Source organism: Suricata suricatta, chromosome 6 (assembly GCF_006229205.1).
Source record: "Suricata suricatta isolate VVHF042 chromosome 6, meerkat_22Aug2017_6uvM2_HiC, whole genome shotgun sequence".
NCBI classification, from domain to species: Eukaryota; Metazoa; Chordata; class Mammalia; order Carnivora; family Herpestidae; genus Suricata; species Suricata suricatta.
In genome coordinates, this window is record NC_043705.1 from 36,551,254 (window position 1) to 36,573,428 (window position 22,175).

The window sequence follows — 22,175 nt, forward strand, 5'->3', positions numbered from 1 at the left end:
TTGCTGACATTCTAGATCTAGATCTCAGAAAGGAGACAGGTACTATGAGAAGCCAGCATGGCTATGAGCACCTTCCAACTTTCTTCTTTCCCTGTTTGTATCTGGGTTCTGTGCATTCTTTTTCTGGGTTCATTTTCTGTCATCCCAAGTTAAGATGTTTGGAGCATTTGTGCCCAATGCTTAGAAATGTGTTCCAAAAGGAATCCAGGAGAAAAACCAACCAACCAACCAGAAACGTCAAAATGATTTGTAACCCCAAACATCACTGTTTTTTACTTCTCTCTCTTGCTCTTTATTGCTCTTGTCATCATTTTGCTACTTAAATAAGAAACCAAGGATTAACTTTCAGCCTCTTGCCCTTTACACACACGCACAATTATTCCTTTGTGCCCATCCTCAGAAGAGCCCCTTAGTACTAAAGTGTCCCCTCACCGTGCTAAACGAATGCAAGGCAAACACAGTGGCAGTTTGAGCACTATATTAAAATGACATCCTCTTAGGGCCAGAAGATAATCCAGGTGTATTTCCATTGCCTGTGAGGCTCCACCCCATCTCCGTGTGTTCTATTTTATGGCAATGGTAGCATTGTGTCCCTCTCCTGAGGAGCTCTGACATTTTTGATGTGTAATTAATGAATATTTGCCGCCCTACTACACTGTAAATGTTATGAGCTAGGCCGTGTGTGTTTTGCTTTTCATTGTATAACCAGCATGCAGCAAAAATATGAGGGAATGAACACTGCCTAGACCATACAAATGACTAAAAGCCAGGTCTGCGAATAATATGGACTAAATTAAAATATAGGTATTAAAGCCAAACATTTCAAACCTGCCTTGGTCGTCACATGGGCTGTCCATATCATTTGTCATCCAAACCAGGGTTCCCCTGAGAATAAAAGGTGTCATTATTAATAATTATGCTTGGGCAACAGAAAAAAAACCCATAAATGTTTTGGAAAAAGAAATCAGGACATGTATTAACATCATTAAGGCTTTTCCAATAAATCTGCCAGTCAAATAGACCAAACAAACATGTTAATTGTGAGAGTGCTCTAATAACCATGGCCTTCTGCCTCCAGAGTCCCAAATATCAAATTGAAATGGTGTCAAGTGGCTTAAAAAACATTTGTATGTAACCACAAAAGACCCAGAAAGCAATGCTCCTTTGTCTAAGGCTTTAAAAGGATCATATTGATGGCACTCTGAGGCAAGGGCTCCCGAGGCAGAGACAAAAGCATGAAGGCAACATAGAAGAGAACGCTTGTGAGTATTTGAATTCTCTTTTTAAAATCTTCCTTTAAGAGAATCCGTAAAATGTATGCTGGATTTGATGGAATGTAAGATAATAAGGCAAAACATCTCTGAGCTACTTAGAAAACTGTTTATCAGACCCATATTGAGTTCCAAGTTATTACAGTGTGAATGAAGGAAACAAAATCAATGAATTTCAGTAGATTCCTAAGACAAGGAAATCCCATTTGCCTTTATAAAATATGTGACTTCCTCATTTCAGACCGGAAACATCATTTTGTTTCTGGATATAGTAGAAGATTCAGAATTATCCATTGCAGCCGACAACTATGTGTTGGGCAGTAACGGTGGGTGGTGTTACCAGGCCCTCTGCTGAGCACATGTTGTGAGTCTCACAACCAGGTGGCTCAGGATGTCATTGCCCCCGTCTTACAGCCAAGGAGACTCTGGTTTAGGAAGACAGATAAGTAACTTGCCTGGAGTGGTACGGCTAGCAAGTAGGTGAGGCATCGTTGAAGGAAGCTCAGAGGTCTTAACCACTCTCCACACTCCTGGTGGTCAGCATGGTTGTGGCTCTGAGGCATGGCCGCTGCCTTCAAGTCTACACTCTGGCTGCATGGGCCAAGATGCGACACAGGGAACCAACTGACGAGAGAACAGCATACAAAGAGAAGCTAAAATGCATGAGAAAGACTGAAGTACTTCAGAGGAGATGCTGGTATTGGGTAACAAAACAATGTTTGTTTAAATAAGTGTTTATTCATTTTTGAAAGAGAGAGAGGGAGGGAGGCAGGGAGAGGATCTGAAGCAGGCTCTGCATTGACAGCAAATAGCTCCACTCCAGGCTCACAAACCACGAGTTCATGACCTCAGCTGAAGCCAGATACTCAGCCAACTGAGCCACCCTAGGCACCCTCAGGACAGTGTTTTTAAGAGCTCCGAGGATTTTAAAAGGATTTTAAAAGGATTTTAACAACCAAAGCAGAAAGAAGAGTCTAGTCCACATAAGAGGAACTATACTCGAGTGAAAGCACTCTTATCTCCCTGTGTTACATAGAATGGTCTTTAGTTTTTTGCTTCAGGTTGACTTTACTGCCAGCAATCTCTAGTTATTTTTTTTTAAATACCATAAATCTTGTTTCTTTCATAAACTCCAAGTGAGCCATAAAAGGGGTTTTGTTTTAATTTGTGGATTTTTAAAAAAATCCACAGTTTTTTTTTGTAGTTTCCTAAATGTGTAGAATACTTAGCTACTTGTCCTCACTTTTAGAAACTTCCTCTTCTGCAGTTGTTGTCAAAGACCCCGATTGCACAATAACCATTAATTTTGAATTGTGTAATTAGATACTTTTCTTATTAGCAAGAAGTCAAACATTTTCCATGAGGATAGCTTGAAAATCAGCATTAGTGCCCAAATATGGCGAGTTTCTAGTTCACTATTCCCCCTAACTTACATCAAATCAGTGAATGAAAATTTTAAAATGTAGACACAGTGCTTATTTGCTTTTATTAAGAAAACAGGGAAAACGAAGCTCCTTACAATCCTTCCTATGGGGATGGTACCATTTGATTTGTTGATTGCCACAGTCTCTTCAGTGAATAATGAAAGTAATTCCTAGGGTCCAAAGACAAATTTGTATTCACTCCCTGGTCAGACGTTAAAGATGACTCAATTACTCACAAAGCACACAATGGAGCCCCAGTGGCGCAATCGGTTAGCGCGTGGTACTTATACAAATCCACACGAATAAGGTGAATTGTACAGGAAAGTTCAAAAGTAAGTCATCTTGGATCAAAATATTATTTATGAGGGAATGTTTGATTGTTTTTCCTCTTTGTAAGAATTATCCCATTCACTCTAATCAAGTTATATATATTCCCTGCTTTCTGAATCCTATAGGAATGAAATAAAACTCTAATTAGGCAATTTGAATAGATAACTACAATATAGCAGAGAGTTGCAAACATTTCATCTCCAACTGATTACAGACATATTGAAGTAGAAATAAAAGATGGGTCAACTTCCAAGTTTAGTAAGGATGTTGGCGGAATTAACTTCCTGATAGCTATAAGACTCGGGAGCTTATTTCCTCAAACTCAGGGAGGAGAGGAAGACTCTAGGGTGAGTCTGCTAGAAAGGCAGAGCATAGAACACTGAATAACCATTACATAATAGAACAAAATCACAGGACTGACATCTCATCACCTTTGCAATATAACATTGGTTAGAAGCAAGCCATACCACCAGCCCACACTCAGGGGCTTGGATGATACAAGATGTAAACACCAGGAAGTGGGGATCATGGGAATCACCATAAAGTCTGTCCTCCATACTTCCACTAAAGAAGTTGTACTACACCAGATTCTGACACCAATTTCCTCCATGACCTTAAACACAGCCCCAAACTTCCCTGTTAAGGAAGAGGTGAGGAGATTTGACTAAATGATCAGGAATGGTTCTTTCATTCCTAAGATTATAGGATGATTTCTTCTTAGCCCTGGTAGTATGCTCTTCAGTGTGTGATCTCATTATTTCTTTGCTCTCCACCACACACCCATATTTCCCCAAGAAGGCTGTGTGACCAAAATGCACTATCTAAAGAGCATGTGACAGTGAGGTGTGATTAACAGCTATTAGCACATTGATCAATTAAGGTCTTATTTGCAGATGAGTTGTGAACCAAAAGTATTTGTTTTAACCAAGGTTTTCAGTTTGTTACCAGCAGAGCCCTCCTGGCTGAGATTTCCCCTTTTTTTGTCTGACTCACACATAGTGTACTATTTTGGAAGTCATGTTTTATTTTCTTGAGATGATACTGCATAGGAGAAAAAAATAAGAGTTTTCTGCAGCTAATCTTTTTAGTTAATGATCACTGAGTGATGGATGAATGAACTTGCCAACTCAGTGACCCCCAGCTTTCTGAAGCCTGTGGGAGTGAGTCATCCAGAGAGATGTTTTTCTAATTCCAAAAGATGCTTACTTCTTTCTGTTCACCCTCGGCTTTTAACCATTAAATGTGTACTACAAAGTATATATATCATCTTCTTAATGACTTGTGAAGAGCTGTCATTTATTGTGCACATGCCACTGGCCACCGTGATGATAAGCATTTTGTATACATGGTCTAATTTGATAGCACATGGTTCTATGAGGGAGTTGAATAACTTGCCTAATTTCATATAGTTAGTATACTAGTGCCAGATTCAAAAGTAGGACTATCTGTCCCAAAGACCTTGCTCTTTAATATAGATTCTCTTATTTGCACTCATATAAAAATAATAGACATCCTCAAGATCAGATGACCTATTTACTGCTGTTTAGTCTGTAGCAACAAATATTGGTTTTGATACATATTTTTAGTTGGTATGGGTAATAGGTTAAATGATAGCTCTCCCAAAAAGATATGATGAACTCCTAAATCAGACTACGTTAGAAGGTGACTGTGGTAAGAAATAGAGTACAGAGGCAATCAAGTAACACTGAGTTCATTAGGGTGTCCCTAGTCCAATGTAACTGGTGTTCTTATTGAAGGAGGAAATTTGGGCACAGAGGGAAGATAATGTGAGGGACAAAAGAACACTGTCAAGATAGGGAATTGGAGTGGTGCGTCTATAAGCCAAGGAAGGACCAAGATTGCCAATAACAGCAAACCAATAGAAGCTATGGAGAAGCAAGAAAGGATTCTCACCTACGGGTGTCAGATGGAGTGGGGGCCTGGTGACATCTTGATTTTGGACTTGCATTCTCCAGAACTTGGACAATATATTTGTTTTTTTTTAAGCCACTCAGTTTGTGGTACTTTGTCACAGCAGCCTTAGCAAACTAATAGAGTATGCTTTTAGAGTTTTCTTTGCTGCTCAGATTTCAATCTTCAGATGTAGCAGGTAGTTCTCCGAACGGCTTCTATCCTCACTCTTGATAGGCTGCTTCAGCTTTGTAATGGGATCGGGCCACCTGGGTGGCTCAGTTGGCTCAGTGTCTGACTCGTGATTTTGTCTAAGGCCATGAGCCCAGGGTCATGGTATCAAGGACAGAGCTGGCTTCAGATTCTCTTTTTCTACAAGGTTAAGAGTTGTGTATGTTGCATTTGATGTTGGCTTTCTTCTTTTCAGTGTATTGATAATATTTGCTGTTGTACTCCCTCTCTCTGACCCTGCCCACTCATGCTCACTCTTGCTCTCTCTCAAAAATAAACATTAAAAAAATATTTAAAGGGGCACCTGGGTGGCTCAGTCAGTTAAGCATCTAACTTTGGCTTGTGTCATGATCTCATGGTTTGTGAGTTCAAGCTCCAAGTCAGGCTCTGTGCTGACACCTCAGAGACTAGAGCCTGCTTCAGATTCAGTGTCTCTCTCACTCTCCGCCCTTCCCCCACTCATGTTCTCTCTCTCTCTCTCTGTCTCTCAAAAATAAATATTACACACACACACACACACTTCCTGTTGCAGTGGGAGCCCAGATTTTGGTTTTAGGAGACCATTTTATGTGGAGTGGTTAAGAAAATGTCCTTTCCTTTTGTCTTGCTGTATCTTCTCTTCAGTAGATCATACACCTTGCAAATGTCCTTTTTTTCTAAGTCTCACAGCAGAAGGGCCACTTGAGCCTCAAAAACAAAACGGCGGTGAAGTAATGAGGGTATTAGGTTGGTGTGTTCTATTCAGCACCTGCTCCCGACCTACCAAATAATGAATGAGCATGAATAACGCATTGCAAAAACAGGAGAATCTGCCTTCTTTGTATTAGGCATCAGGCAATTTTGAAAGGAGCTTTGTAACTATGCTTCTCACACAAGACCACCCATTTGTGAAAAGCCACATGAAAAAGGCAGACAACTGCTCGTTTACAGGTTAACATTTAACTAGCCTGTGCTGTGCTTTTAATAATTTCTACAAGGTTAAGAGTTTTGTTAATATGCAACCTGTGGCTTGGTCCAAATTAAATTTTACTTTGCTTACACACATGTTGGTACCAAGAGTATGCTTCATTCTGGAAGGTTTCATCGTTGACCACATAGTATCTGTTGGTCACTTATCTGTGTACCAAGCACATAGCTCTTGAATAGAGCTCTGAAGAATAAAAACGTATTTTTTGTCCTCCTACAGCTCAAGGTCTAATTGAAAAGACAGACAATGAATAAGGAACCAAATATATAAATAACCATGTTAGTTACAGATTGCTTTTAGTGCTTCATAGGAAATGAACCAGGGATCTAAGAGAGTATACTTTTGGGGTCGAGGCTACCCTATGCATTAGTGCTCAAAGAAGACCTAGTCAGGTGGTCTCTGAACCCAGATTTGCAGGGCAAGCATCTCTGAGGTGGAAATCTGTTCTGTCCTGGAGCAAAACAGTGGTCATTGTGACTGGACCAGGTGAGAAAAGGGGAGAGAGGATCAAGAAGCAGTAAGACAGGTGAGCCGAAGCCCGATCAGCTCAGCATGTTCAAGCCAACACTGTAGCTCAACGTTACTTCTTTGTACTTTAGGGAAAATACAGACCTAGTCAGGCAAGGGGACATATTTGAATTTGTTATCAGTTTGGAAATAAGAGTACAGCATTCACAGTGGGTGGTAAGAAAATCAGGAGGAAATGGTAAAGAATGGACACACTAGCTCTTCTAGATATTAGGGATGAAAGAACCTGCAGATTAAGAGTCCAAGTTGTTCTCTCTGGAGATAATGGATTGGCATCATTTTTCTGAGATTTTTTCTAATTGGCAAGATAACTTTAATAATGCCATATAGAATACAAACAGAAAAATATGAAAGGCTCCTATTATAGTGCTTGGAAAAGCAGAAGGGGCTAATGAAGGGAAACCAGACTGTTTTCCAGACAAATGTAAAACAAGTAAAGGCTATCACCAAACCATAGGATATCAGAGGTGAAGGCTGGCTTAAAAATCAAGTCCTACCTCCATTCAAAGGCAGACAGTTTTCTGCAACTGCCCCAACAAGAAACTGTTTTCCTAGCCTTTAAATCCTTCAGAGATGGGACACTTTTTGCCACATAGGGTAGTTCATTCCATATTTAGAGACACCGGATTAGCAAAAAGTGATAACTGATTATCAGTCAATAGAAGGAAGTTTCTATTGATTGTCAGCCTCATGGTCTTGCTGCTGCCCATGGGAGCTTTACTAAGTAAGGCCTTACGTCAGACAGGGCTTCTGCTTAGTCATCACTCACTGGTACTGCTGTATGGGTCCCTTATCATGGCCTCCAGGACCCTTACTGGTCAGTGCCCTGCTCTGATTGGCCAATGTTTGTTCCTTGTGAAGTTTTTTGAATATTCACCTCTGTTGTCAGGTAAACCTGAATTGGAGTCCTGACTCTTCTCATATAGGAGCTATATCAGTTCTGTGTGCCTCTGAGAGTCCCATCTATGAAATAGGAAAAGCAATTGTGCCCATGTTAGAAGGTTGTTTGAGAATAATACAGGATAAAGCACTCGAAGGGCTTATCCCAGCCTCTCACGTGTTGCATTACATGAAATCTAGAATCATCAGTACCTCATGCTGTTTCGGTGATAGCTGAAAACAACTATTCATCAGCTTAACATCAATTTCTCACCATCTAGCCCTTCCTACACTGGACATTTCCTAATCATGTCCTCAAAGTTTTCTGACAGTTGAATAATCACTATGTACAGACTACTGTACTTGGAGCTTTACGTGCCTCATCTCATTAAATCTCCATGGCAACCCAGGGCACCTGGGTGGCTCAGTCAGTTCAGCATCCCACTTTGGCTCAGGTCATAATCTCGCAGTTCATGGGTTTGAACAATGACTCTGTGCTGACAGCTAGCTTGGAGGCTGGAGCCTGTCTTCATATTCTGTGTGTGTCTCTCTCTCTGACCCTCTGTTGTTCACGCTGTCTCTCACTCTCTCTCAAAAATAAATTTTAAAAAATCTCCATGGCAACCTTATAGATATTGTTATTGTCCTTGATTTACAGATTCAGGGGTCTGAGTGTCAGTAGTGTGTTTGTAATCTTTTACTGGAGAAGCAAAAGTTTTTCTGAAGGCCGTTATGGTAGAACCTGCATTAGGTCTCATTGGCCATACTGGCTCCTCCCCGAATTAAGGGAAGCTGTGATGGGGAACCAGATTCTCATGATTGATTTATGCCAATCATCCCTCTACCTGGGACTGGGTGTGTTACTGCCAAGCTGGGGTTTGATTACCAAGAAGAAGATAGGACAGATTCATTCTCTCCGATAGCTAGGCAGTGAGGCAAGGTAGACAAGAGCAGAGATGCTGGCACCAGCTGACTTGGGCCTCAATTCTAGCCCGGTCATGTAGGAGTGTGGCCAGAGTAGGTATTTTCAGTTCTAGAGATGAAATGGAGCAAATTTGCTTTTTGCCTCGGAATGAATATTCCTCTCCTTTGTTTAGTTTAAAAATAAACAAACAGAGGCGCCTGGGTGGCTCAGTCAGTTAAGCATCCTACTTCAGCTCAGGTCGTGTTCTTGCGTTTGTGGGTTTCAGCCCCATGCCAGGCTCTTTGCTGACAGCTCAGAGCCTGGAGCCTTCTTTGGATTCTGTGTTCTCCCTCTCTCTGCCCCTTGCCTGCTCATTCTCTCTCTCTCTCTCTCTCTCTCTCTCTCTCTCTCTCTCTCTCAGAAATAAATAAAAGCATTTAAAAAAAAAACCTTTCATGACAGTACGATCAATAAATGACCACTTTTTGGTCTCTCTCACTTTGTAGACTCTTTCCCTTCCTCTAACTAATACATTTCTTTCCCTAAAATCTCTTTGGATTGAGGGAAAAACCCAGGAGATCCAAGTTGAGACCAGCCACTCTGGTTGGGGGATTTGGTTCAGGTCCTTAAAACTGTATCCTAGCTTCCCTGGTTGTAGAATGGAGAAATGTGACCCAGGTTTCTATTTGTATGAATCAAATTAAATAATAGTGAATAAGCATTGAGTAATGCTAAGCAGCAAGACAGGAATGCTTGTCATTAAACATTCTGCCTCCAAAGACTGCAGGTTGGCTAAAAATCTCCAGTGAGTGGATGGTATGCTTCTCAAATACAAATACCTGTACTGTTGGATTTGTACTGTCAGGAAAAAGCATGATTCACCTTCCTACAACAAAAGATTTACTCCACAGTAAGACATGCAGAACTTTGCTTTTATATTAAAAGAGATATGGGTATCTTATAGAGTAGGGTGGAAAAGATACATGCTTTTCAAATATACAATGGAAACTATGAAGAAAAAATTAAACTTGCTGCAGGCTAATTTGAGCCACATTACAGACCCCCGGGTATAGGAAGACATTCTTCTCTCTCCTTTGGAGAAATAAAATATTAACATTTGAGATATAAACCAAGACTGCACTTACAACCTCTGGGTCATACCCCAACTCTACCGGTTACTTATCATGCAATCTTGGACAAGTATTTTAAAGTCTCTGAGCTACCCCTTCTTCATCTGCAAAAATGGATGTAATATCTTAGTTAGGGGGCTACTGTGAGCAATAAAAGATATGCTGTGTAGGGGCACCTGGGTGGCTTAGTCGGGTAAGTGTCCAACTTCAGTGCAGATCATGACCTTGCGGTTCATGAGTCTGAGCCCCATGTCAGGCTCTGTGCTGACAGCTCAGAGCCTGGAGCCTGCTTTGGATTCTGTGTCTCCCTCTTTCTATCTGCCCATCCCCCCCCTCACTTGCATGCATGCGCTCTTTCTCAAAAATAAACAAACATTAAAAAATTATAAAAATATGTATGTTGTCTGTCAAGTAGCAGCTGCTGCATGGACAGTAAATGCAGCTAGAACCATTCTATGACTCACGGGAAGTAGAGCAGTTTGACAGATTTTATTTTCGACTCTTCTCAAACTCTTCTTCCTGTGTCCTTGTCAGGAATTTCTGCTCAATCTTGGCACTCTTATGTCTTGAACCTGAAGGCTCTCCTTTTCAACAGAGCAGACACTGCTAATTAAAGAGTCGGCCCCATGCTCAGAACTTACTTGCCATCCTACTTAAAATAATAACCAAGTGAGCAATAGCGGAAAGACCATGAAATTTAAATGCAGTCTCTGCCATTTATGAGCTCTGTGACCGTAGGTAAGTCGGGGAGCTGACTTTTAGGGAGCCTCTGTGAGAAGCCTTGGGTGGCTCACAGCAGGGCAGGGCTCAAAGGTTTTTGAAAGGTCAGGTGGGAAGTTGCTGCACTACACCCTTGCTATATTGTGAACAAATGCTTATCCAGCCTCTGTGACAATGTCCATGTCACAGTTTAAGATTTTGCGATAGCTCACGCCAACTTTGGAAGCGTCTGACTATTAAGAAGTTCCTTCTGAGATCTGGACTGAAGTGTTTATTTGTAACTCCCTCAACTGGTCTCTAGTGAAGAACTGTCATCTTTTCTCACCAAAGGGTCCATTAACATCTGGTCCCTACTGCGCTTCCCCATGACCAGATAAACCTGTCTTCCTTGGGTGAATACTTTGACAAGCCACGTAAGTTGTGGGGATCGGAGAAGAGTCCGATGCTGGATGGCGGTCTAGTGCTCCAGCTTGTCTTGTACTCAGTGGACAGTAAGCTAAGTTATTATGGACAATGGAGAAGTTCAGAAGCCATAGGAGAAGATACCTGAGACAAGAAAGGCATGGTGACCATACTATTACCTTGAATGGCGCTTTGGGAAAGGAAACACAAATTCACAAAGGGATCCTGTATCACATTTTCATGGATTGTAAAATCACTGCCCTCAACACCTGATTAATATATAATTGCATTACATAGTAATGAACTGAATGAATGAACAGTGGTGCTATCTATGATGAGCCAGCATACCCAAAATGAGTATGCAAACATTATATATAGGTATATATGTATATATATGTTTATTATTACAGAATATATTTGTAATTCATATTCCCTTCAGCAGACTGTGGGAAATGCTGGAGTTGAACAACAGCAACAAAGTAAGCAGGCAGAAAGTTACTAAGGAATAAATCTTAAAAATGCTCATCGCAGTAAAAAACAAAACAAAAAAACACTGTTAACTATGTGTGGTGATGGATGCTAACTAGACTTATTGTGATGATCATTTCACAGTATATCTAAGTATAGCATCACTATGTCATATACCTGAAGCTAATATAATGTTATATGTCAATTATATTGCAACTTTTAAAAATGAAATTTAAATTAAAATAGAAGAGAATTCACCAGTTAGTAAGAAAGAAATGGAGGATATGCCTCACCCACAATCTCATTCCAGCCCTCTTCACTTCTGCCTCCTCTTCCAAGCTATGCGTTTCTGCTTACAATGACCCCTTACACCCTGCGATCCCCACCTCACTTACTTCTTAACACAGGTCGGTTTGTGTAATCAATAGCTTTTGTGTGATGTCTTAAATAATATATTATAGAGTTGTAAGTATAATTTTTTCCCTATTCAAGAACTTGGAGAGGACCCAATATAAGAGCACATTATGTAACAGAATGAAACCCAAAGTGTAGACCTGTCGGAAAGCCACGGACACTGAAGGGGTTGATTGTTGTCTGGACACACTGATTTTCTTGCTCCCTGTTCTCACAATACCCCATATTGGATTGCAGTGTGAACAACCTGATTCCAGGGTAGGTGCAGTGAAGGGATGTAATTAGCCTATTAAGCTCTACTAATGTCTTGTAAAGTCATTCAAGTGAGAACAGCAGATATATCAGTTCTGCCTTGGACCCTGCCACAGGGAGCATTGTGTTTCTACATTGCTATTAATAGTTCCCACAGTAGGCATCAGCTGATTCAGCCTTTTCTATTTCATCAAACCAAGATGCAATGAAGAATTTCTATAGAATGTGTGTGTCCCTAGACCTGCACTTTTATTGCCCCCAAAATTCTGTAGCCCCTCTCTGAAATTACAGACTCTGTGCAGAAATCACCTCTTTCTTCCCTTTACTGTAATATACAAAAATGATCATTGTATTTACAGTGCATTGGGAATAGAGAAAGGGAGCTTTTTTCTTTCTCTCTTCATTTTTGAAAAAATTTTATTTATTTAGAGAGAGAGAAAACACAAGCAGGAGAGAGGCAGAGACAGAGGAGACAGAGAGAATCCCAAGGAGGCTCCCCACAGTCAGCGCAGAGCCCTACTTGGGGCTCGATCTCACAAACCATGATATCATGCCCTGAGCCAAAATCAAGAGGGGGATGCTTAACCGAGTGAGCCACCCAGGAGCCCCTCCTCTCTCTCTTCTTAAGGGGGAAAGAGATGTATGGCTTATTATTCCAGAAGTTTGAGAAGACAAGGGACTCGTTTTTATGACCAATATATACTTAAGCCCTTACTCTCTTCTGAGCACTTTTACGAGCCTAGGAGCTATAGCACTGACCAATTCAGAAAAGATACCCTTTCCCAGAGCACTTGCATTCCACTGGAGGTAGAAAAACTGTAAACAAATAAGAAAACAGTGCTGTACTGAACGTAAGATGGAGGTGAAGAGATAGGGACGGAGGAGAGGCTACTCTAGGTTGAGTGGTCAGGAGAGAACCTTGGAGGACATGATGTTTTGCCAGAGATCTGAAATGACAGGAAGTGCCAAGCCAAGTCAAAGTGTTCTAGGAGAACAGGACTGCAGACAGAGAGGGCCATCTGTGCAAAGGAGACACGGCCAGACCAGGGCAGCTGGAGCATGGTGTGTGGCAAGGAGCGGATGCTTTTAAGTGTAGCTCAGGCCAGTGCAGGGCTAGAGCACATAAAGAAAGGGCATATACGCCAGAGGTTAAGGGTTTTGGATTTTATTCCATGGAGGTTGGGAGCCATAGAATGTTCTGCAGGGAAGATGTATGTAATGAAAAACACTCCTCTGGCTATCTAATGGATCAACAGGGGACAATGGGAGAAGCAAGAAGAAGGTACTACTGCAGCCCTTCAACTGAGAGATGATGGTAGCAGTGGAAATTATAATATTTTATTGTCACAAAAAATAAAGTAAAATAAAGTATAATATTTTATTGTCACAAAAAATAAAGTAAAATAATTTTAACTATTTTCAAGTGAGAGTACATTAAGTACATTCACACTATTGTACAGCCACTACCATCCATCTCTAGAACTTTTTCACCATCCCAAACTAAAACTCCATATGCATTAAACATAAATTAACATTCCCTCTTCACCCCAGCCTTTGGCTTTCTTTTCCATCTCTGTCACCTGGACTATTCTACGTACTTCATGTAAGTGGAATCATACCATGTTTGTCCTTATGTGTCTGGCATATATCACTTAGTATAACATGCCTTTAAGGTTAATTCATTTTGTAGCATGTATAAGAATTTCATTCCTTTTCAAAGCTGAACTCCACTGTATGTATACACCACATTTTGTTTACCCATTCCACCATTGATGGACATTTGGTTTGTTTCTACTTCTTGACTACTGTAAATAGTGCTGCTATAAACACAGATAAACAAATATTTGTTCAAGGGCCTGCTTTTCAATTCCTTGGGGTATATCCCCATAGAAAGAGAATTGTGGGATCATGTGTTAATTTCCATGTTTAACTTTTTGAGGAACCATCATACTGTTTTCAATAATTCTATTTCAAAGGTACAGTTATCAAGAGTTGTTGAAGGACTGGTGTTATGAATTCAAGAAAGAAAAGAATTAAGAGTGATCACAAGATTTTTAGTTTTACAATGGGAGAACGATGGGCTATGTACTAGGGTAGGGAATTCTGGAATAAGAGGGTTTGGGTGTTTGTGTGGGGTGTGTGGAAATATCAGGTTCTCTTTAGAACATATTATATTTATCATGGTTGTTAGACATATAGATGGAAACATCAGGCAGAAAGTTTGATATGTTATTATTCTAGAATTCCAGGGTCATGGATGGAGATCAAATATATATAGTATATATGCTTTATTTATATCAAATAGATAATATTTAAAATCACAAGACTAAATGAAATCATTTAAGTGCAGAGTAGTTTTATATATGACTGAGCTCTGGGGAATCTCAGCATTTAGGGGTTGAACCAAGAAGCTACCAGCAAACAAGACTGATAAGGGATCTCTGGCAAAAGGAAAACCAGGAAAAAAGGATTTTTGCAAGCCACAACAACAAAGTATGTCAGAAGGGAAGGGATGATCAACCCACTGAGAAGTGAAGCACAACAAATAAAAGTGACCCCGTGGAATTTGGGAAGCTGGCGGTCATCAATGTACTTGGCACAGACAATTTCAGGAAGTAGAAGGGAGAAGCTGTTTCTAATTCCTCACCTATTAATGACCCAATCCACTGGTATTATTGCAAAGGAAAATAGTAAAATGGGACAATTAGTGGAGGTGGCTATCCATCAAGGAATGTGTTTCCAAGAGAATCATAACATTCTTTGTATAAGAGGAGTAGAAAGAGATGATGTAGGAGAAGGAAGGAAATACCTAGCTGAGCGAAATCCATGAGAAGGAGAGAGGAGAAGAGATCTAGAGCCCCCTGGAGAAGAGTTGTCTGGGGTAGAGGAGGGGACTTTTTATTCAGTATAACTGGAGGAAAGGCTGAGAGTATGGATACAGAAATAGGGAGGTTGGTAAACTGAGTGGTAAATCGTAATCTTGTCTTTGTGAAATAAGGAGATTCAGTTATCAAGGGAGAGGAAGTGGGGGGTGGGGGTGGAAGAGACCTGAGAGGGGATGGACAAGTGTGAAGTGGTCCCCTTGAAGAAGATATCACGCTATAGCTTGGCACACTGGTGCTGGCTTGAGATAGTAGCCAAGAATTTAATTTTTTTAAGTTTGTTTATTTTGAGAGAGAGAGAGAGAGAGAAAGTGAGCACAAGTGGGGAAGGGTAGGAAGAAAGAGGGAGGGAGAATCCCAAGCAGGCTCCACACTGTCAGTGCAGAGCCCAACAAAAGTCTCGAACCCACAGACTGTGAAATCATGGTCTGCACCAAACTCAGGAGTCAGACACTTAACTGACTGAGCCACCCAGGTGCCCCTGTAGCCATGAATTTAAATGAGAAGTCAAGAGTACTTATTTATGTCTGTTTCTAGCAAAGTTCAGGAGCTTGGCTGATGGTGAGAAGAATCAGGGAACTGAGTTTAACGGATACTGGGTTTTTGTTTTGTTTTGTTTTTGTAACATGAAGAGATGTTTATTTAGTATAATTTATTGTCAAGTAGGCTAACATATAGTGTATACAATGTGCTTGTGGTTTGGGGGCTAGATTCTCATGATTTGTCCCTTACATACAACACCCAGTGCTCATCTCAACAAGTGCCCAATACTGGGGTTTTTAGCTGTGAGTACAATTGAAGGGGATAAGAGAATTGAAGACTTGTACAAGGAATGCTCACAATGGCTGTGGAAGGGAAGTGAGGACAGGAGTGAGAGTTTGGATGTAGAAATATGAAACGACAGAGTCAGTAATTGATGGTCTCAGTGTGCTACAGGTGCCAGCCTGGAAACTGGATTGGAGAGAAGGCCAGGTTGGTCAGAGGGTGGGCTGGTGTCACGGCAAAGGAGCAATGAGGAAATGGGACTAGGGAGACAGTGGGGTTGGATAGATGGCAAGATGATTGGAGGTAATTCGGGCAAGTGAGTGCTGAGGGATTGGATAGGACATCCACATAGACACTGTAGTCATCAGTAATGAGGAAGAACAGGAGCGAAGGAACTCACTAGTGGCCTGCTAATGACAGGGAAGTTGTACGAGTCCTCCACATATGTTTTAACCAAAGAATTTTGTCAAAAGTAGTAAATGTGTTTTTCCAGTGATTTTTCATTCATTGATAAGCTTTTAAGAGGTTCATGGTTTAAAATCAGTTTGACATCTTTGGATGTGGACAATGCCTGGATGGTATTTCTGAACACGACTGTACATCAGAAGGTCCTAGAAGTTTCTGTTTGTTTTTGGACAGATGCCTGGGCCTGGCCACAGAGAGTCCAAGCACCACAGGACTGAGCTAGGTCTGAGAACTCATGGTGCTTACAGCTCCCCAAGGTGATTCAGAGCATAACCACTGACGTGAACCTTAGTACAGGTCACCTGATATGAAAGAAATAGAATAATTCCTTTCCTACTTAGCATAATTTGAACAGGCTAAAGAGATGAGGAAGTAGTGCTAAGTTTCAGAACTAAAAAATATCAACTTGTTCTATCTGGAATTTTATTTTATTTTCTAATTTTTAAAAAACATTTATTTATTATTGAGAAACAGAGAGAGACAGAGCATGATCAGGGGGAAGGGGGACAGAGAGAGAGGGAGACACAGAATCTGAAGCAGGCTCCAGGCTCTGAGCTGTCAGCACAGAGTCTGACATAGGGCTAAAACCCACAAGCTGTAGGATCATGATCTGAGCCAAAGTCAGATGCTACCTGAACAAACAATGTTAGCATCCTGGGGTTTACCCTGTAGCGACATAGAAGTTTGACCTCGTCAGGCGCCTGGCTGGCCCATTCGGTAGAGCATGAAACTCCTTATCTCACAGTTTTGAGTTCAAGCCCCACACTGGGTGCATATCTTACTTTAAGAAGTTATTCCATCACATTTTGGGGAAACTATGTACTCAGAATCTATGTTTATACAATATATTTTTATGTCAAAAGACCACTTATTAAAAATTTGCCCTATATTTTCCTCAGAGTCCTTCTCTGAATTTAGCAGTAAATGTGCTCCTTTTCTACTATAGTCCTTCTGGTCTGGTTCCTTATGAGCCTTTCTTATCCTCTGTATCCCAGAGAGAACCATATCTCATTTATATTCCCTATGTTCTAGCACAGTGGCTATCAAAGTAGATAAATATTCAATGAATACATGAATGTAAGATTGCAGTATGAAGTATCACATTACCTAACGGTTACCTCTCTGATCTCTGTATTATTCTTTAAGCTCCAAGGTCGCTCCTGGAAAAGGTAGTAGATACAATGATATGTAGCTTTGATAAATAAGAAAAATGAGGCCCAAGGATTTAATAGAGAGTTCCCAAAGTGTCCAACCCACAGCAATTTTTTCCCACCAAACCCTCATAAGTTCAGGCAAAGAAATCATTTTGCTAACCTTGCCACCACCCAGATGTCTTGCCTCCTGGCAGGGTTTCTCATTGTCTCCTGTTTAGTTTTGTTAATTTTTTAAATGTTTACTTATTTTTGAGAGAGAGAGACACAGAGTATGAGTTGGGGTGGGTCGGAGGGAGAGGGAGACACAGAATCCAAAGCAGGCTCCCGGCTCCGAGCTGTCGGCACAGAGTCTGACGCAGGGCCTGAACTCAACGATCCGCAAGATCATGACCTGAGTTGAAGTTGGACACTTAACCGACCGAGCAACCTAGACACCCTCTCGTTGTCTCCTTTTTGCCTGTCAAAAAATAACTGATGGTCATGGGACACAGATCTGAAAGAAGGAGCCAGAGCCCAATACCCGATTTACCTTGAACTTTGGATTACCAAGAGTGTGTGACAGTGCACCATTAATGCTCTGAGTATGCACTGTTAGGACTAACCTTCCTGAATGCACTAGAAATTCTCCTGGTATCACTAAACATTCATTTATTGACTATCAAGCACTGTGCGTCCATGGAGTGGAACTTGACATTAACCTAGAAACCATCCCTGACATCAAGCAGTTTATGATCCAGTTGGAGAAAAAAAATACATATAAGCATGAAAAATGTATGATGGAAGAAGTATTCCATGCAAAGCATGTAGTAGGAGGGGCCAGTGACTCAGAATTGGAAATTCAGGGAAGGCTTCCTACAAGAAGTGACACTGGAGCTGTGGGGTGAGGGGTGAATCTGCTTTTTCTGAGGACAGTGGTGAGAGAGCTCCGATTCAGGTAAAAAAACAGCAGAAAGTGGGGCGATGGTGCAGGGAGCATGTGGGAGACCACAGGTGCTTCTGTGCGGCTGGAGCACAGGAGCCAGATTATAAAAGGGACTTGGTCTCATACAAGTGAGTTTTGACAATTCTTGAAACAATGGAATCCACCAAAGTGTTTGTGACTGAGTTTGCAATATGGAGAGTTTAGCCATAGAAACGTGCTGTTTGAGGGGTATCAGCCGGTTGAGCATCCCATGTCAGCTCAGGTCATGATCTCACAGCTTGTGAGTTTGATCCCACATTGGCCTCTGTGCTGACAGCTCAGAGCCTGGACCCTGCTTCGGATTCTGTGTCTCCCTCCCTCCCTCCCTCCCTCTCTCTCTCTCTCTCTCTGCCCCCCCGTCTTAAAAATGAAAAAACATTAAAAAATTTAATGAAAACATACAAACAATAGTTCCTAGGCTTCTGCGACAGTCTGTACAATCTTTAAAAAAAAAATTTAAAAAGGAAGAAACAAACCGTTTGAAACCCCCGACACTCTCTCTCTAGCCAACTGTACCCTGCACCGGAGAATGTGCCACGGATGCAGGTGATCACTTACAAATCTAGAACCTACCGAGCAAAATAAGAAGATAGTCCAAGTTCATGAGACGGCCCATGCACATGCACGCAGTGTGGCATTTACTTCGTCCTACTTGTAGACAAGGGGCTTGTTGTTTATGAACAGTTTCAAGAAAAGAGGACCCTGACAGTCTCTGTCCAAGACTAAGGTCACCTTATTCTGGCGATATAAAAGCCACTTGACTAGGCTGAAAATGTGCCCCTAAAACGTATTTCAGAATTTCGTCTTTAATGGCTTTTGTGAGTTTAGGTTGAAGGGTTTTCGTGGTCCATTAGAGAAGGGCGGTGGAAAGCTGAGCCCACAGGAGCGAGGGCCCCTAGGAACGCCGGCGCCGTCCTCCGATGGAGCGGTGCCGCTTAGGCTCCTACTCGTGTCTGAGGACTTTGACAACCGGTGGGCCATGCCTCTAAGTATTTACCATCACACTACTCCCTGCATTGGAAGACGGTGAATTTTGTCCCCTCCTGTGGATTTAAGGATCTCCAACTCCTTTAACTACCCCAGCCATCCTATTTCCTAAGGAACCAGGGGCATTGTTGCATCATCCTTAAAAAGACTCATCTCTGCAGGTTTAAACTATAACCACCTGAGAGATTATTTCTTTCCTTGTTTTGTTTTTGGTTTCCTTGTTTTCTTGACTTTAGAGTGACACCGATGAAAATGATACTACTACTACCTTATGGCAATTTAATTGCTCATATGACCCTAGGAGCTCTATTTACATGTGTAAAGTACTCTACAGAAAAGAAAAGTCTTAGCCTTTGAATGAGAGAGACTCAGGCTCAAGGCCCAGTTCTCCCATTTACCTACTCTATGACCTGACATTAAGTGCTTAACCTCTTTGAGCCCCTGTTTTCTGATCTAGAAACTGGGGGTGTAACTGGTCGCCATGTCAGAGATTCGCTGTGGGAACTGGATGAGACCATGAATGATTATGGGCTAGCTCGCTGTTGTAGCCCCACTGCGCACTCTGGTGCGTGTTCAATTCTACCCTTTAGTTCTATTGTTGTTTGATTATGAGCAACTTTCTCTTTTCCTTTTACTTTCCTAGGGATATGAAGCCTGACAATATTTTGCTTGATGAACATGGTAAGTCAACGACTTGTTCACAATCAACATGACTTGCATGTGGGACAGGCCTGCGTGGTCCAGCCAGCTGAGCTCTGTGTGCAGACGGTGGCGGGGGGCGGGACAGTCTGGGAGGACTAATCATTGTAGCGGCGGCACAGCACCCCAGGATACCCTTAAGTAACATTATATTTATATCATAGAAAAGGTTACTCTCCTTTCAGTTATCTTCCCTCCTATTGATTTCAAGAAAACCATCACAGTTTTGATTGGTGCTAATCTGCCTATCTTTATAAAAATCATCTCTCTGTTTTTATAAACACAGAAAAGCCCCAAGGTTAGAGCACTTGGCAGGCAAGAGTATCTACTGAATTATTAGCGACACTCATTTGTTCTCCTTGCACCTACTTTTATGCTGTTCTCCTTAGGAGGCAAACATAGTTGTACATCTGCAGAAGAAATCTCTAGTTTTCTGTTCAAAGATCTTTCAGCTAAGTGAAAAAAGAGTCAGTTTACAATTGAATAAAGAAGATGCAATATGTAATGGAATATTACTATGCAATCAAAAAGAATGAAATGTGTTAACTAACTTGGATTTAAATACAATTTTTTTTGTTTTTTTGAATTAATTTTGAAATTAAAAAAACAGCGAGTTTAAAGAAAAAGAGAAAGTAAACAGGGGAGGTTGCACCCAGATGTGAAACTAATACAGGGGTATGGCAAGATGACAGTGACCAGTGGGTGATTAATGTGTGGCATCTCTTCCCAATATTTTTTTAATTTTAATTTTTTTTAATATTTACTTTTGAGAGAGAGAGAGACAGGGGAGGGTCAGAGAGAGAGGGGGACACAGAATCTGAAGACAGGCTCCAGGCTCTGAGCTGTCAGCACAGAGCCTGACACGGGGCTCAAACCCACGAACCGTGAGATCATGACCTGAGCCAGAGTCAGACGCTTAACCGACTGAGCCACCCAGGCGCCCCCCAGTGTTACTGTAATGTATGTTTGGGTATATTGGCACAGGAGGGCAGACGTGTAGGACACACAGCCTTCATGATATAAATGGCAGGAAGAGCTTTCTTGTGTGTTTAGGAAGCTGTTGGATGAGGGAGTCCCAAAGGTGCACAGCTCCTTATTCATTTGACTTTTACAAAAGGGGTTTACGGTGGGGCTGAAGCTCCCAGGCACCATCAGCCGCTCATTACTTATTTACCTGGGTGCGTTTTACACCTGATTTGCCAGCCCCTACCTGTGCTCAGAGGGCTAAGAAACACTTCTGTGTATGACCTCTAATTTCAAAGCTCAGGGTCATTATTTATTTATGGACTGTCTAAAAAGATTTTTTCCACTTCCTTCCAGGGCCTAATTTCTTCCTTTCCTTCACTACTTCTGACATTTGGGAGCAGACGCTCAGAATCTCAGAAATGTGAGCAATAGCGAGACTGAGCATGAAGGTGACTTTCAGGAGAATACCGGCTGCCCAGCCTTACGGAGGCAGGGGCCTCGCCCACCCTGGTGCAGATAAACTCGGTGGAGCTTCAGAGTTTTGAGGGGGCCCCTTCTCTCACCCAGAGAGGCCACTTTTGCACAACTTGGGGTTCTGTCCCCACTTGCTCCCTTATCTGGTTGACTTTATGTACAACAGATTGCTCTACCATTTGTCGAGGCCCCGAAGGGAGACACACGGGTCCTACTGACCAAACCCTTTTCAAGATTTACCTTCCGTTCAGAGAACAATGTTTTAATCCTGAGCCTCAAACAGGGCTTCGTCTTATTTCTACCATCAAGTCATCCTATTTTCTCTCCTTTGATTTCTTTCTCCTCATTTTCTTGTCAGCTTGGTGATTGTAGATTAGGAGAAAAGTCCAGAAATAAATTCATCTTGAAGTTTACCTGCTCTTAGAAACTACTGTTGTGGGCGCCTGAGTGGTTTAGTTGGTCAAGCATCCAGCTCTGGATTTCGGCTAAGGTCATGATATCATGGTTGCTAGATCGAGCCCTGCTTGGGATTCTCCCTCTCTCTTCCTCTGCCCTCACCTCTCTCTCTCTCTCTCTCTTTCTCTCTCTCTCTCATTCTCAGTCTAATAAAGAAAATTAACTTAAAAAAAGAAACCACCCTTGTGGAAGTATAATTGTATAATATTGTAGTTACGAGTGTGGATCCTAGGCCAAATTGCCTAAGTTCAAAGCCTAGTTCACCCCCTCACTAGCTCTGAGAGTTTCAATAGACTGTCTAAATTTTCTCAGAATCTTAGTTCTTTGAGGAACCAAAAGAGTAATTAATTCTTAGAGTCACTGTAAAAACAAACGAGCATACTATTTATAAACCGCTTGATTGCAGTGCCTGCCATAAGAAAATCACTCAGAAGTTAAATATTAATATCATTCCATGAGGTAATAGTGGCCTTGTCCCCTAAGTCTAAAGAAAGAAGCTTAGGCTTCAGCATCTTGTTTTACATGGCTTTGCCTG

The 22,175-nt window shown here is 41.5% G+C and overlaps 1 protein-coding gene across 1 annotated transcript in view; it reads left to right on the plus strand.

The window, feature by feature from the left end:
- Positions 1 to 22,175, plus strand: part of STK32A (serine/threonine kinase 32A) — a 118,813-nt gene that overhangs the window by 61,364 nt on the left and 35,274 nt on the right. Inside the window, exon 5 of the mRNA XM_029941345.1 lies at positions 19,689 to 19,726. Within this exon, the coding sequence (XP_029797205.1) occupies positions 19,689 to 19,726 (38 nt within the window). The remainder of the gene's footprint in view (positions 1 to 19,688; positions 19,727 to 22,175) is intronic.